Below are 16,247 nucleotides of genomic sequence, written 5' to 3' on the forward strand. Positions count from 1 at the left end.
TATGCAAGTGCTGACATTTCTAACAGCCACTACTGTTAAAAAAATGTTATCTGCAAGAAAGAAATGACACTTCTTGATGTGTAAGATTTACTATGGAATACAGGTTATCTCCCATGTACAGAACACTATTTATATACAAATCAGATGTGAAAAGTTTGATATACTCAACGAATATTCTTAAACTGGCTGAATATCATAACGACAAAATATGTAGCCCTCTTTCATTTTCCAATTACAATCCGATGAGTCTTCAGCAAATCAAAACAGCATTTAAAAATCTTTTACAAGTTTTAGTACTTAACTTCTGAAAAAGAAACCCAGAACATCATGAACCTTGGAGTACAACTTGTAAATCACAGATATTAAACAAATGCTTATACAAGCATTTAGTGCCCTGCATCTTCTGATTGTACTGCAATACAGCAAAACAAAAACATTTTCAGTGTCCTGTCCTGAAGACTGGCAATCCCACAATGTACTGTTGCTACACTTCTAACTTCCTGATAAGACTTTACAGCAGAATTCAGCATAAAACTCAGAAAAAAATTTTTTTCTAAAGATAAATGAGCTGCACTTTTTAGCTAAGTGCAAGTATTGATGCTTTTTTCCAGTTCATACTAATAACAGCAGCTGTCTTTATATTACAAGCTGGTCCAGTTCGTGCAATCCAACTTATTTGTTCACAGCTGCATTACTTAAAATGGATACACAAACCATAAAAGTAACTCTGTCCTGACATTAGAAATACAGTTTCATAGTACTTAAAATCTAAATCTTGCTAAACTTGTAATTTAATAGTATTTAAAACTCAAACTTAATGTTGAAGTTATCTTTTACAAGTCTTGCTAATCACACATGACAGATACCATAAGTCAAAATAAAAAGTTATAGCGTAGGAAGAGGAAGAATTGAAAGGCTTAGCAATGAACTTCCTGCTGAATTACTTGAGTTAAAAAACAGTGGTTGAAATAGCATCAGCACAGCACACAACATAAAAGAATTTTTTTAGTGTTGCTTTCCAAGAAGCAAAATGGCAGAGCAGCATTTCCCTCTACTGTTCACAGATGGTGGTTTCCACAACAAAGTTGTTTTCAAAATGACGAATTTTGTGACACTCCGCAGCTTCTCGTTTTTGTATTCCTGTGCACAACAGAAGAAACACTTGCATCATTTTACCATTTTAAAATCAACATGTGAAACAATATAACTGATATACAGACATGGCTACTGAAAATACAGAAAATGTTCATATTAGCAATTAATCCATCTCCCACACACACACACACACTATTATGTCCCACAGCAAACACAAGCATTCAAATTATTTCCAATAGTTTTAATATGCGACTAGTACAGCTGGGACTTACCATAACAGAGAGCCCAGGAATTGCTGTGGCAGTATTATTCATGATGTGGAAATTAGCACTCACCTTCAGCTAGACTTCCATACCTTTGGATGTCACCCACAGTGGGCTGGTCTCCTGAGGTCAGAATACCAAGTAGAAAGAAGACAGCAGCCTGTACCAGCTTTGCTTTTTTTTTTTTTTTTTTTTTTTGCGAGACCCAAGACTGGATAGTCCCTGCACAAGCTCATGTGTTATGCAACTATAAGGAAGCCATACATGAACTCCCTGGGCAATACACAAACATATGACTAACAGACCTCTATTTCAAGAACAGGGAAAGGATCCCACCTCACACACTCCCCTGAACACTACTAGGCTTTTTTTGGGAATAGGTTAAGTCCTTACAGATCCTGAACTCAAACTGCTACGAACAAAGCAGTACTTTGATGTCAGTCCTAAGGTGGGGGAGCCCACAAAGCTTTACAAAACAGTCATGGCAAAGCCTGTCCGGTGTCTAAAGAAGTTTCCAACTTATGAGGGGACAAAGTATGGATGAAGTCCAGACAGATTCATTCCATACCCATTGTGCAGAAACATTTCCGAAGGCAGATAATGCAGTTGCTGCTCTAGCAAAATAAGAAGTTATGTACCTACCATAACGTTCCATGTTAGTGGTCTTCTTCTCGCCTTCTTTCTTGCTGGATGGGTTCGGAGCCGATCCTCGGCTCCGACTCGGCCAATACTAAAGCTCGAGAGCCAATTCCACCGGCTCGAGGATCCCCTATATCCCACAATGCTAGGCGGTAACTACTCAGATCTCGTCTGATAGCTAGACCAAGCAACCCTAGTCTCCATAGAATGGAGAAGGGAACCCCACCTCTATAACAACCTGAGTGAAAGGTATCCCAAACCTAACAAAAGGGGAAAAAGAGGTGGAAGAATGTGTGGGAAAGACGACTGTTAAGTTGTCTCTCTCGCCTTCATTCTTGCTGGATGGGACCACGTCCCTAGCACCTTATCCCGGGTGGCCTATCGGAACACTCTTGAGAACAGTGGAACCAAAGTTGGCACGGTTTCTGGAGACCATGTCCAATTTGTAATGTGAAATGAAGGTATGAGGAGAAGCCCAGGTGGCTGCTGCACAAATGGAATCTATTGGCAGCCTATCCTGAAAAGCTACGGATGTAGCTAATGCCCTAGTTGAATGAGCTATAGGTCTTGAAGGTAGTTTTTGATGTCTGATATCGTAGATGAAGGTAATTGTAGAGGTGAGCCATCTAGAGAGGGATACTTTAGTAACAGGAAGGCCCAATTTCCCTTCCGCATATGACAGAAAAAGTTGATCAGATTTCCTGAATTGTTTAGTCCTGTCTAATATCTAAGTTGGCGGTGAACATCCAGAAAATGTAGCTTTTGTTCCGACCTGTTTGAATAGTTAGGGAAAAAGACGGGGAGATCAATAATTTGGTTTAGGTTTGCTTGAGAGGAAACCTTAGGTAAAATGGATGGATTAGTACGGAGGGATACCCTATCTTTGTGAAACACTAAGTAAGGAGGACGACTGCACAGAGCATGGAGTTCAGATACCCTTCTCGCTGAAGTTATAGCTACCAGAAAAAGTGTTTTCCAAGAAAGCAACTTCAGAGAACATGAAGCTGCAGGTTCGAAGGGGGGGGGGGGATTAAGGATGCCAGAACCAAGTTCAAGTCCCATTGAGGCGGGGGATCTTTGATTGGAGGTTTGAGAAGAAATACGCCCCTTAAAAAGGCTTTACAGAGTTTGTGAGCCATGATGCTAGACTCCGAGACACCTACATGAAAATTAGATATGGCAGCCAGTTGAACTCTAATGGTAGATGCAGAAGATCCTAAATGAAAGAGCTCAGCTAGAAAGTCTAGAATAGACTGGATAGGTGCAGTAAAGGGATCTATGTTTTTTGATGTTGCCCAAAAGGAGAAGCGTTTCCATTTGCTACTATAAATCTTCCGGGTAGAAGATTTATGAGAGGTTATCAAGATATCTCGGACCGAGCGAGATATTGAGGGAAGCCTGGCTAAGGTCGGAATCGGAGAAACCACGCTGTGAGGTTGAGAGAATGAAGAGATTGGTGCAGCTGACCCGATTGGTGGGTTAACAGATCTGGTACTGGGTCCAGATGCCAAGGCTGCTCCAAGAGGTAACGATGAATAAACAGAAACCATATCTGTCGAGGCCAGTAAGGGGCAATGAGGATCATTGTCACTCTCAAAGTGATGGCTTTCTGAATTAGTTGAGTTATCAGTGGAAAAGGGGGAAAGGTATATAGAAGTCCCCGGGGCCAATCGTGGACTAGAGCATCTCTGGTGGGATGGCCTGGTAACGGGAAGAGAGTAAAGAAGTGTGACACTTGCTGTTTTGGGGAGTAGCAAAAAGATCGCAGCAAGGCCGGCCCCATCTTAGGAATACTTCTTCTAGTACTGATTTCTTCAGAGACCACTCATGGGGCATGAGAATTGCCCTGCTCAACTTGTCCGCAATCACACTGGATTTCCTGGGAATGTGCATTGCTAACAGAAAACGCTGAGAAGAGATTGTCCATTGCCAAAGTCTGAGAGCCTCTCGACATAAGGGGTATGATCTGGTTCCGCCTTGTTTGTTGATGTACCACACTACGGACATGTTGTCCATCTGAACTGCAATAGTCCCAGTGGGAAGAGAGTCGTGAAGGGCTTGCAACGCTAAAAGCACTGCTCTCATCTCTAAGACATTTATGTGCAAGTGGCACTCGAAAGGTTGCAACGTGCCCTGGACTGTCCTGCCCTGATAATGCCCCCCCACCCGATCAGGGAGGCGTCTGTTGTCAACGTGGCGACTGGGGGGGGGGGGGGAGTGAAGGGTCTTCCTTGGAGAACCTGAGGTGAAGTGATCCACCAAGACAGTTGATTCTTGCATGATTGAGTTATCAATATGGTATGGGACATCGGGAGCTGTTGGAAGGACCATTGTGTAAACAGCATCCATTGGAGGATCCTCATGTGGAAGCGAGCTAACGGGAGAAGGGGAATAGCTGCTGCCATGAGTCCTAACACCTTCAAAACTAGTCTGGCTTTGACTTTGTTGCATTGCAAGAGAAGGGAAACTTGCTTGCGAATGTCTGACACTCTTTGCTCTGTAAGTCTGGCTGAAAGATTGAGTGCGTCTAAGGTGGCGCCTATAAAGGTAATAGATTGGCAAGGCGACAAGGCAGATTTTTCAAAATTTATTGAAATGCCTAGAGCTTGGCAAGTTTGGATAGTGAAGTCCCTGGATAGAAGAAGTTGATGTCTGGTGGTGGCAGTAAGGAGCCAGTCGTCTAAATATGGAAACACCTGGAATCCTTGACTTCTCAAGTGAGCCACGACCACTGCCATGCATTTGGTAAACACTCGGGGGGCTGTAGTGAGACCAAAGGGTAGGGCTCTGAACTGGTAGTGACTGGCTCCCAGCCTGAAGCGGAGAAATCTTTTGGAGCATCTGTTCATCTTGATATGGTAGTACGCGTCCTGAAGATCTATCGAGCACATCCAATTGTCCTGACCCAAGAAGGGCAGAATGGACTGTAGCGTGACCATCCGGAATTTTGTTTTCCTGACATACTTGTTTAGGTTGCTGAGATCCAGTATGGGTCTCCAGTCCCCGGTTTTCTTTGGTACCAAAAAGAATTTGGAGTAGATTCCGGATCCTTGTTGGTCTGCTGGGACTGATTGGACAGCTCTTTTTGATAGCAGCTTTGAAATTTCTAATGCTGCATGTTCCCTTAGACTGGGTGGAACGTCTGGAAGGGATCCTTTGGGTTGGGATGGGATGTGAATAAGGGGAATTTTGTAACCCTCGGATATAATCGACTGTACCCATTTGTCTTGAGTAAGGGAAAGTCAGGCTTTTGGGTACAGGGATAATCTTCCCCTGACTGCCTCCGAAGGTGGACAGCCGGGCAGCCCCTCAGGGATGCCGAAAGGGTTTATCAGCGAACGCTTCTCTGCTACCCTGGTTTTGCAGACCTCCTCTGCCTCTAGGGCGGCATCTATTGTTATTCCCCCCTCTGCCTCTAGAGGGGAATCGACCTTGTGCGTCAGATGAGACTCCCTGGTATTGTTTGCGGAACCACATCTTTCCTCCCCTCTGACCTTTGGGATAGGGCCTAGAAGGGGTAGAAAAACTGACTCCTACGGCAGAGACAGTCTTACCTTCTACCTCACACCTAGTCAATGTATCCTTCACCTGTGGACCAAACAAGGATGATCCATCAAAGGGAGAATTGGTGAAGGACGCCTTGAAAGGGTCCGCAAAGTTGCACAGCTGCATCCAGGTGTGACGTCGTAAGGCAACGCCTGTGCCTGCGGCTCTACTCGCCCCATCCGCAGCATATGAGATAAGCCACATGGAGGAGTTAACTATGGAACCCCTCAGCTGTAGGATCCTTTATCACTTCACTCATATCCTTGAGTAAATCTCTCTGGAGACGAGTGAAGTGACGTAAGTAGTTCAGCGACCGCATTGAAAAGGTCGCTGATGAGAACATCCACTTACCGTACCTGTCCATGGTCCTAGATTCCTTATTAGGAGGATGGACAGGAACCGAAGGATCGGCTAACTCCTTCTTAGTGGCCGCGGCCACCACCATGGCATCAACGGGGACACCTTTGGATAAAAAATCTTTATCTTTAGGGGCAGTAATAAACTTAGATGGCCTCCTCGGGGTGGGTTCCACTGAATCAGGAGCCGTCCAGGCCTTCCTTGCCACCACTTCCATAAGGGGGTCAAAGGGAGGGGACACCCAGGAGGTATAAGGGCGACAGGCAAACGCCTCAAGATACACTGACTCCTCCTCTGAAGGGTTAAGGGCTGGCCAGTTCCCCCTCTGTTTCAGGATCTCAAGGATGTCAGCAAAGGAGACATCCTCAGGGGGGGATCAAGGGGAACCTTCAGATTCCTCTAAGTCAGTGTCAGAGGTGACAGACTCAGGGGAGTCAATGTGCTTACTCTTGCACTGCCTCTTCCTAGGGGGATCTCCTACCGGGTCAGGAGAGGCCTCGGAAGAGGAGGAAATTCCCAATGGGGAAACTTGAGGAGTTGGCTCTCTACGGTCTAATGCAAGGGGGTGGGTAGAAATCACCGCAGGCACTGAAGATGGAGGGGCTGACGGAGCAGACTGTGGGGCAGATCCTGGTTCTAGCACGCTCCGCATGACCTCGAAGGCACCCCTATCAGGCAAGGCCGGAGGTCCCCGCTCCAGAGACAAGGCCCCCCCCCGGCACCGACAGGGACGGCTCCGAGGCCGATGTCGGAGCTGAACTCACCAGCACCGAAGCCCCGAGAGGGAGAGCGGGGTCAGACAAGGGTCCGATGTCACTCACCCCCTCGGAGCAGACGAGGGAAGCTCGGCGCCGAGATCCCTCCAAAGAGGAGATCGGAGCGGACGACTGAGCCGAAAGGGAAGGTATCGGATCCGACGCACTGACAGTCATGGCTCCGACGAGCCCTGGCTACAAACTCAAAGGAATCGGAGGAGGAATACATTGGGGAACGGAAATAGCCACTGACTGCTGAGTCGGGCTATGCAGCATTTGGGCCAGTGCCTCGGACTTGAGAAGTCTACTCACTACCCTTTGCAAATCGTGGTCAGATAGCCTGGAAGACCGTGAGGAATGTGATCTATGGCTCCGTTCCGAAAGAAGAGGGGATCCTGGTGCAGAGTGCACGGAGCCAATAGAGGGGGATCTAGATCTCTTCCTCGAAGGTTGCTCCAATAAGAGTATCGGAGCCAACTGAGTCTTATCAACCTCGGCTCCGGTCGGAGCCGAGGTAACAGTATGAGGCTTGGAAACATCTGCTCCAGCCGGAGCCGATGTTGAAGCAGACTTTACATTTCCAGAGGTCGACTCAGAAACTGGAGCCGACTGTTTGGAAGTCTTAGAAGGCTTCCCCGACACAAACTGGGTTGGGGGGCCTTCAGGCTTTAATAAGCCACGCAAGATTAATTTATTCTTGCGTTCCTGCAGGACTCTAGGGTTGAAACCATGGCAAACAGCACAAGAGTCCTGCAGGTGCAAAGGTCCCAGGCAATACACACAAGAAGTGTGACCGTCTGTCAGAGACATTTTCTGACAGCACAAGTCACACTTCTTGAAGCCTGAGACCTTAGATTCCTTAGACATAACCAAGGTCCAAGAAAACTCACACACACACACACACACACAGGCCTTAAAGAAAAAATAAATCACCAGTCACACTAAAGGACTAGGAGAAGGAGGGGGAAGGGGCCTAAGGCCTAAAACTAAAAGGGGAATAAAAGAAGGGATTAAGGGCTAAAGAGTTGTCGAACCAGGTAAAAAAGGATTAAAAACTAAAGGTTTTAGAAAAAAGTACTAGGGGTCTAAAGAATGAAAAATTTAGAATTAAATTTTCCACTAACCTGCCAGAGCTGGTAGAAAAGCACCTCGTCAGCTAAGCGGCAAACGAGATCTGAGTAGTTACCGCCTAGCATTGTGGGATATAGGGGAGCCTCGAGCCAGTGGAATTAGCTCTTGAGCTTTAGTATTGGCTGAGTCGGAGCCGAGGATCGGCTCCAAACCCATCCAGCAAGAATGAAGGCGAGATAGACAACTTAACATTGACCTTTCATGTTGTGTTTCAAGAGGTGGCCATGGTGATCATAAATGAATGCAACACAGTTTGCTTAGCTACTGTTTTTCACAGTTTGAGTACCCTAAAGGAAATGAAACGCTGATTTGATTTTTGCCACTCCTTGGTTTCTAGGAAAGGAATTTTTATGAGTAGGGAAGGTAGGAATCAGTGGCAGATGCCAATGTCATAGTCTTAGCTGGGGTGAGGACAATAATTATCAAGGGCTGTGATAGGGAAGATGTACCCATCCCATCGAACTACCAAAACCAGAAGGGTGGGCACTAGAGGGATATGCTTTTGTGTAAACAGGTGGCCCAAAAATGGAACCATTGCATGCCCACCTGATGATACAGCACAGCACTTTGGGTACTGCTAGGGCATAAAGTGTTAAGTATGAGCACTATACATGACTGCTGCAGGTGATCTAGCTCCAGTCATTCTCTCACAGCGTCTCCAAATACCTATTCCACCCTGCCATGGTGACCCCCCCCCCCATCTGGTAGGGGACAATATAAAGACTGGAGATAGGAGAAAAGTACAGTTTTGTACCTACCATAAATGTAGATGTCCGATAGGTATGCACCTGCAGTCATAACATATGGGTTTGTCCTGCCTCAGGCAGCCTTGATCGGCAGTTCCAAAGTCTGGGTCTGGCCTCAGCTGATGTAAGCACTTTCCCGATGTCAGGCGTCTGGGGTATAAAAGCATCAGCCCTTCTCTTCTTGTCTATGAACTAAATTTGGAGAAAAATGCCTTCATCCAGTACTCTACTCTTTATCTTTTTGCATTATTAATTTTTGTTTTATACAATGTTCACAAAATTTTTAAATAGTTACAAAAAACAGTTATTCATATATTTTGCATTAAAAAAATACTTTTTTGTTAATGTTAAAAATTTTTGCAAAAGACAAGAGAAGCAGAAAAATTTTGAATTTTTGAAAAACTTTTGTTCTTTGTAAACATAAATAGAGTCTCATTTTTTGTAGAAATAATTGAGCAGAAAATAGGACAAGATTCACAAGATCTACTTGAGATCTCTGGAAAGCACACTTTTAAGCTGTAGTTTGCAAAGAAGAAAAAGCTTGTATCTAATTTTCTGAGGAGAACAGTTCAGCATAGAAAAAATAAAAGGAGTTTCACTGTGAGTATTAATTTTTGTTTTGTATAAGAGAGAGAAAAAATTTTAAAAAAAAATGGCAGAAAAAAAAAAAAAGTAGACTGTAGATAATTTTTTTTTTTTTTTTTTTTTTTTTTTTCTCCGCCAATTTTTTTTTTTTTTTTTTTTTTTTTTTCATATATTTTTTTTTCTTGGATTTCTTTCAGATTTGAGATACTCTTATGTGCCCTGATCTTTCCTTCATTATATTTTCCTGGGCATTTCCTTTTCCTCCTCCATTTTCTTTCCTTTTCCTTCCTTTCTCCCTTTACATGCTATCTTTCTGGATTTGTGTGATAGGCCTTTGCATTAGGCTTTTCTCTCTGCTCCGGCTAAGTGGTCTTTTTATTATGATTTTTTTTTTTTCTTTTTTTTCTTTTTTTTTTTTCCTCTTTCCTTTTTATTTTTTTTTGTTTTTTTTTTTTTTTTTTCCTTTTTTTTTTTTTTTTTTTTTTTTTTTTTTTTTGTCTTTGCCTTTTTCCTGCTTGTTGTAGCTTGTGCGGCTCTGCCCTTGCCCAGTCTTGCTGTCCGCGCGCGCCCTCCGCTTTTCTTTGTTTTTGTTTCTGCCCCTTGCTGCGTGTCTGCTGGGCCCTTGCCCTTGTCGCTGGGGCTCCTGTCTGTCTTTCTCTGGGCTCTTGCGCGCAGGGTGGTGTGAAAAATTCTGTGTGTTTTTCAAAAAAACTTTTTTTCAAAATAAAAAAAAAAAAAAATAACATTAAAAAAAAAATCTCAATATACATAAATATATACCACAAAAAAATTATACCCACATAAAATAAAAATAATCCCCAATATAAAATTTTTTTTCTCCAAAAATTAAATTTTTCCCTAAAAAAAAAACACCATAAAAAAAAAAAATAAATCCCACCAATTTTAAATTTAATAACCACACAAAAAAAATAAAAAATAATATATATACCAAATGCACCTGTAGATTCCCCAGCTAGCTATTAAGGGGTAATAGGAAAACCACAGAGGGAAGGTGAGGTAATGACTGCAGATGCATCTAGACATCTACATTTATGGTAGGTACAAAACTGTACTATGTCCTTCAAGGATATGCAGTCACTCCATAATTAGAATACCAGCCAATTTGGGGAGGTAAGATAGGTGTAGTTAAGACCTACTGCAGTGCAAAACCTGCTCTGGATCTGAATATGGGTAGAAGCTTGGCAAAAGTATGCGACTCCATGGCAGCTTCTAAAATGTCCTTGGTAGCCACCCCTCTTAGAAAGGCTGTAGTGGTGGCTGTGGCTCTGTGGAATGAGGCCTAATGTTCAGGAGTCTTTCCATGAAAGTAACAACGAATGCAATTTCCTATCCATTTTGAGATTGTCTGTTTGGAAATTGCTTTTCCTTGTGCCCAGCATATGCTACAAAAGCTGGTCAGTTTTCTGTAACTTTTAGTTCTGTCCAAGTAGTAGTAATTGTCTGTGTATCAAGGTGTGCAGAAGTTTCTCCCCTTTATTTTGTGGATTTGGGAAGAAAGTAGGCAAATGAATTGCTTGGTTCAAGGCCTGGATACCACCTTTGGCATAAAGTAGGGTTGGTTCTCAATGAAACTCTGTCCTGATGGAAGATAAGAAATGGCTACTGCCATTAATGCCTGTAACTCAGATACTCTTCTTGCTGAAGTTATGGCCAGAAGGAAGCAGTTTTCCAAGATAGAACTGTGGTCTGCTGTTGCTGCTGGTTCAAAGGAAAGTGTTCTTTTCCAGCACAAAGTTAAGGTCCCAAGTAGGTAAAGGTGGTTTCCTTGGAGGTTGATATTTTTGATTCCCTCAGAAACTGTCTGAGAGGATGAGAAGACAGGAGGATCCATTGTATTCTGCTGAAATTGCTGATGCATGTATTTTAATGGAAGAATAGGACAGGCCATTGTGGAACATTCTAAGTATTCCAGGATATGTGCATGTCATCACTGTCACATCTACCTTTGTTGTGTTCCAAATGAGAAATCTTTTCCATTTTGCTGAATATGCCTTCCTTGTGGAAGGGCTGCTTCCATATGTCCTTTAACCCTCAATAGCTGTCCTGGAGGAGTCATGGTATTTCCAGGCAGTTAGCTGCAAGGTTTTAGGTTGGATGCAGGATCTTGTAATTGTTCTGTAGAAGAGGCCATAGGGAGAGGCCATATTTTTGTCTGTGATGCTCTTCAACAGTGGGTACCAATGCCTTGGCCAGTCTGGAGCTATCAGAATCACTTTTGGCTGTTCTCTGATCTTCAGTAAAACCTTGGACATTAAGGGAGGTGGGAAAGCATATGCTGTTTTGGCTTTCCAGCTGAAGAAAGAGTCCACCTCCATGCTTGTGGGTGGTATGTCCTTGTGCAGAATTTTTCAGTTGATGATTGTGGGGGTAAATAGATCTATCTGGGCCTCCCCATTTCTTGTTATGAGAAGATGTCTGGGTGCAGCATCCATTCGTGTGCATCCATGGTAGTTCTGCTTAAGCTGTCTGCTATATTGTCTTTCCTGGCACAAACTGGGCCTGTAGTTGAATTGAGTTTCAAACAGTTCCCATAGATTCATTGCCAGTCTGCATAGAGGGTAGGAATGTGCCTCCTGTTTGTTTATGTACCACATGACTGTGGTGTTGTCTGTCCTATTAGCAGGTGGCCTTGTTGAAGAAAGGTTTGCCTGATTGCATGCATCACTGCCAGCATTTCCTTTTTGGTTTATGTGCATTGCAGCTGCCTTGAGACCATAGCCTTGGATACATTTGTCCTCCATGTGTGCCCCCAACTGGTCTGAAGCGTCCGTGGTGATGGTTTGTGCTTTTGGTTTTGAAGGCAGGCCCTCTGTTTGACTGGCAGGCCTTAAGCCCACCACAGAATTCCTTTGAAGGCATGGAATGATTGGAATCAGTTTCTAGGCTGTGACTGTGCTGAGACCATAAATCCTTAGGTACCATTGCAATTTCTCATGTAGCCTGGCATGGAATCAGTATGCAGGATGCCATGAAACCCAGGGCCTGCAGGATTTTCCTTGCAGTTAGCTGAGTTTGTCTTGTCAGATTTTGAAGTAATCTGGAAGTTGTTTTTTTTTTCTTCTGTGAGAAAGCCATTTGGGTGGTTGTATCCAGATCTGCACCCAGAAAAGGTTATCCTTTGGGATGGACAAGTCTTGACTTTTGGATGTTGACTGTATCCCAAGGCCTGTAGTATGGATGGCATAGTCAAGTCCTTTAAGAATTTTGTCTTGCTGTCGCTTGTATAGGCAGTCGTCCAGATATGGGTAGATTTGAATCCCCTGAAGTCTGCAGTGTGCAATTACTGATGCCAGGCATGAATACTCTGGGCAGTAGATAAGCCAAAGGGCAATGCTGAGAATTGATAATGCTCTGATCCTGCAAGAAATCTGAGGTGTCTTCTGCAACTTTGTCTGAGAGGGACATGCAGGTATGCCTCCTTGAGATCTAGAGTCCAGCCAAGACTCCTTGCCCAGCATGGGAAGAAGTTGCTGTAGGGTCAGCATTTTGAATTTTGGCACAATGAGGTAAGTGTTTCAGTGCGGACAGGTCAGAATAGGCCTCCATTGATTTTCTTTTCTTGGAACAAGGAATAGTCTGGAGTAAAATCCTTGGCCTTGTTCTGGTGAGGAACCTTCTATAGCTTTCATTTGTATTGGATTTGTTTAAAGCCTCTGCCTCTGATTTGGTGGCAGGTTTGGCATTCCTCTTTCTTTTGGTAAGTGTGGAAATGGAACCTGTATCCTTGTCTATTATTTGTAGCGTCCATGTCCCTTGAAATGTAATGCCAGTTTTGAAAATAAAAGCTTTCCGCCCAAGGTGCTTCTAATTGAGCCCTGGTGGTGTCAAGAAGTCATTGTGATTGCCCTGTGTAGCAGTTGTTGTTGCTGTACCTGCAACTCTGGTTGTTACTGCCACTGATGGCCTCTGTAGGCTCTAGCCCTACCTCTGAGCCTTTTCCTGCCTCTCTGTGATCTGAGTCTGGAAAGGACCAATTCTTGTAGGCCAATTTCTGCTGAATCTGGGTGGTTGTACCTGCAGAAATCTTTGACTGTTTGCACAGATTTTGCCTTTTCTTCCAAATTTCTTTAGACCTCCTGGGCAGTGGAACCAAATAATTTTGTTTTCCATAGCATCCAGGAGCTTAGCTTTAACATGGTCTGGCAGAGATTGTTCCTTCAACCAGGCATGCCTTGATAACTGCCCGTCATGGCTGACCTAAATGAAGCCTCCAGTGCATCATAGCCACATTGCAGAAATGGTTGCTAACCTGCTGTGAGTTATGTACCAGATCCTGAAGGATTTCTCAAAGGGTTCAGGAGACAGCTATCAATTCATCTAACAAATACTCTTGGTACTGATCATATGAAATTGACAATTTAATGCCCTCATAGAAAAGTAGCAGAAGTATAAACTTTTTTCCCCATCTCTAAAGCTCTGGATTCCCTTTCAGAGGGATTTTTAGCAGTGGCAGCTGCAACCTTTGGGCCCTGGGAAATAGTTTCTGGGTCTGCAGGTGGGCCTTGTACAGATGATGAGTCCGGGACCCTGTAGTACCTATCAGGTTTGGCAGGGCAGGAGGGAGAGAATCAGGGCTGTAGCATCAGAGTACATCATCAATAACATTCAAAACAGGAGGTATAGCTAAGGCCTATGCTGAGGTAAATGTAAAAGGTCCTTAATCTTTTCTGGAATCAGAAAATTCCTGGCCCTGCCATTGAAATGTTCTCATAGTGTAGTGTTTCCCCAAAAAAACTCTTCAGGAGGGAGGCAGAGGAATGGATTCTTCAGCATCAGAATCCTCATAAGGCGAATAAGCCTCCTGGTGGAGATCCAGATCATCCGAGCTCATCTGAAGAGTGGGGTCAGGGCTCAACCTGGGCCTTTTGTCTGGAGGTGAGAGGCCCTGTCGGGTGAGGTTGAGATCTAAGAGATAAGATCCTCTGCTAGGCTGAGAATTTGAGTGCTGGTGGAAGGCCTCTGAGAGGAGACTTGGGAGGCAAAGCTTTGGCAGTTTGGCAGCTTTAGCCCTGGAAGGCCTTAATGGACATGGATGCAGGAGGCCTGGCTGCACCCGTGCAGGGGTAGATCAAGGAATGGTGTCGGACATGTCCTGGACTCGGTTTCCGTAGGATTCATAACCGAGGCGGGCCGCCCGAGGTGGTCGGTTGAAGGTGGAAAGAACTCAGGACTCTGTTTCAGCCGAAACGAGACACTCATGATAGGCGGACCGTGGTTTCAGCGAAACCAGCGGGCCTGAGTCGGTCCTTGTCCTTCCGTTTTTAACTAATGTGAAGTCGGGATCCGGCGGCATTATATAATTGCCAAAATTCCTCTGCAAATCCGACCGGCCCAAAGCGTTCGTCGGTTGAAGAAGCACAGGCTGAACAGGCTGACGTCGTGGTCTGGGCCTAAGCAAGGAGCAGTAGGGAAATCCTTATGAGGTATTTGTTTCCACAAGTTAAACAATTATTTAACTTTATCTGACATCGGCTGAGGCAAGAAGAGTCCCCAGCGAGTACTTAGCTTTTGAAGTCTTGGGTAGCTGAATGAGCTGGCCGACCGGCACTTGAACTGCTTCTGCTTGGGCACCCGCGGCAAGAAAGACTGAGAGATGGCGTCGGCTGATGCTTTTATACCCCAGGCAGCTCTGGCGTGGAAAGTCGACATCAGCGAGGCCAGACCCAGACTTTGGAATCCGGCCGACCGAAGGGCTGCCTGAGGCAGGACAACCCATATGTTATGACTGCAGATGCATCCTTGAAGGACATCTGGAGAAGCAACAAAATGTTCATATGGCCTGTTTGACAGTTGAATGACAGAAATGGGAGGCCTTTGAGGAGTATGGCGCAAATAGCTCTTACTGAAGCCTAGACCAGTACTGCACTAAACAAAGAACTTCCTGTCATGCATGAAACTCTTGGTGAATATGTCCATGAGACTGAATATTTTCACTTGCCCAGATACATCTCTTTAAGATAAAAATGCTTGGTACAGGCTTGATATTAACAATGTATCTTCAGACAGTTATGGCAGGCTGACAGGAGGTACACTAATGTTCTTTGAAATCAAGCCACAGGCTCTTTGGGCTTCTGAAGCAGGACAGCTGTGCTTTTCATCAAAGCTATTATGGCATGTTGCTTGGTAGGTACTTGTACAGTGCTGAATGAGCATCAGTGGGAACATAGATTTTTCCAAAATGGAGACTACTTCAAAGCCAGCAAGCATGAGAATGAAAACAAAAGCCTGACAATTACTGGGATGTGTTCTTTGAAAGTCTCCAAGACTGTGTTATCTGCATTCACCATATGTTTGGGCTAAATTGTCTTGGTTAAAGAAAGCACTGAAATTCTCTTCTGAAATATAGGCAGAGGTTGGAATGGAAATGTTTGGTAAAACACAAGGTGCTTTGGTCTTGAAGGGATAATGGCTGCTTGGTGCTCCAGAGCAAACAGTACTGGATGAACCTTTTAGAATCTCAAGTACCCTGTTTGTTGGTACATGGGTTGCATCTGTGATTAAGAAAAACCATCTTCAGTCACACCAATAACCAACAGCAGCTGTCATATTACAGGCTGGGCAGTTCATGCAATCCCTTAGTTCACAGCTGATTACAAAATGGATCACAAAACCATGAGTAACTCTTGCATTAGAGCGTTTCATGCTTAAATCTAAATCTTGAAACTTGCAATTTAATAGATTTTAAAACAACTGAAACTTCTCAGAAAGGGCATAACCATACCAGAAGAATGTAGTTGAAACTGTGGTTAAAACAGTCTAAAGCCAGCATAATGGGCTTCTGTGTCCCAGGCTGTATCTGAGCTCAAAGAACTCTCACATGGCTGTTCAAACTCAGTCTCTAGATGCTAGAGTGGAAACAGATGGTTATTCTTGTCCACAAGGTGGAGTCACAGTGAATGAACTATCACTATAAGCCTGACTAGCTTGGTCTGCAAGGCTCAGGGCGTCATCAGGATATCTAGACATTGGGACCCTCAACACTGGTACAGTTGCAGGAGCAGATCATGCCTCTAAACCTGGTGCTGAGACAGGTCACCAGGCTATAGATGAAAGGTGGTACATCCTACCCAGACCTCAAAATCTGCACCATTATTCTGGTATTATCAGCT

The 16,247-nt window shown here is 44.2% G+C and overlaps 1 protein-coding gene across 1 annotated transcript in view; it reads right to left on the reverse strand.

Moving 5' to 3' along the window:
• ITM2B (integral membrane protein 2B) overlaps positions 1–16,247 on the reverse strand; it is a 476,795-nt gene that overhangs the window by 75 nt on the left and 460,473 nt on the right. The window contains exon 6 of the mRNA XM_044073177.1: positions 1–1,140. This exon is cut by the window's left edge and continues 75 nt beyond it. Coding sequence (XP_043929112.1) covers positions 1,052–1,140 — 89 coding nt within the window. The 3' untranslated portion in view covers positions 1–1,051. The remainder of the gene's footprint in view (positions 1,141–16,247) is intronic.

This window comes from Protopterus annectens, chromosome 5.part1, assembly GCF_019279795.1.
Source record: "Protopterus annectens isolate FY-2018-M chromosome 5.part1, PAN1.0, whole genome shotgun sequence".
Taxonomy (NCBI): domain Eukaryota; kingdom Metazoa; phylum Chordata; order Ceratodontiformes; family Protopteridae; genus Protopterus; species Protopterus annectens.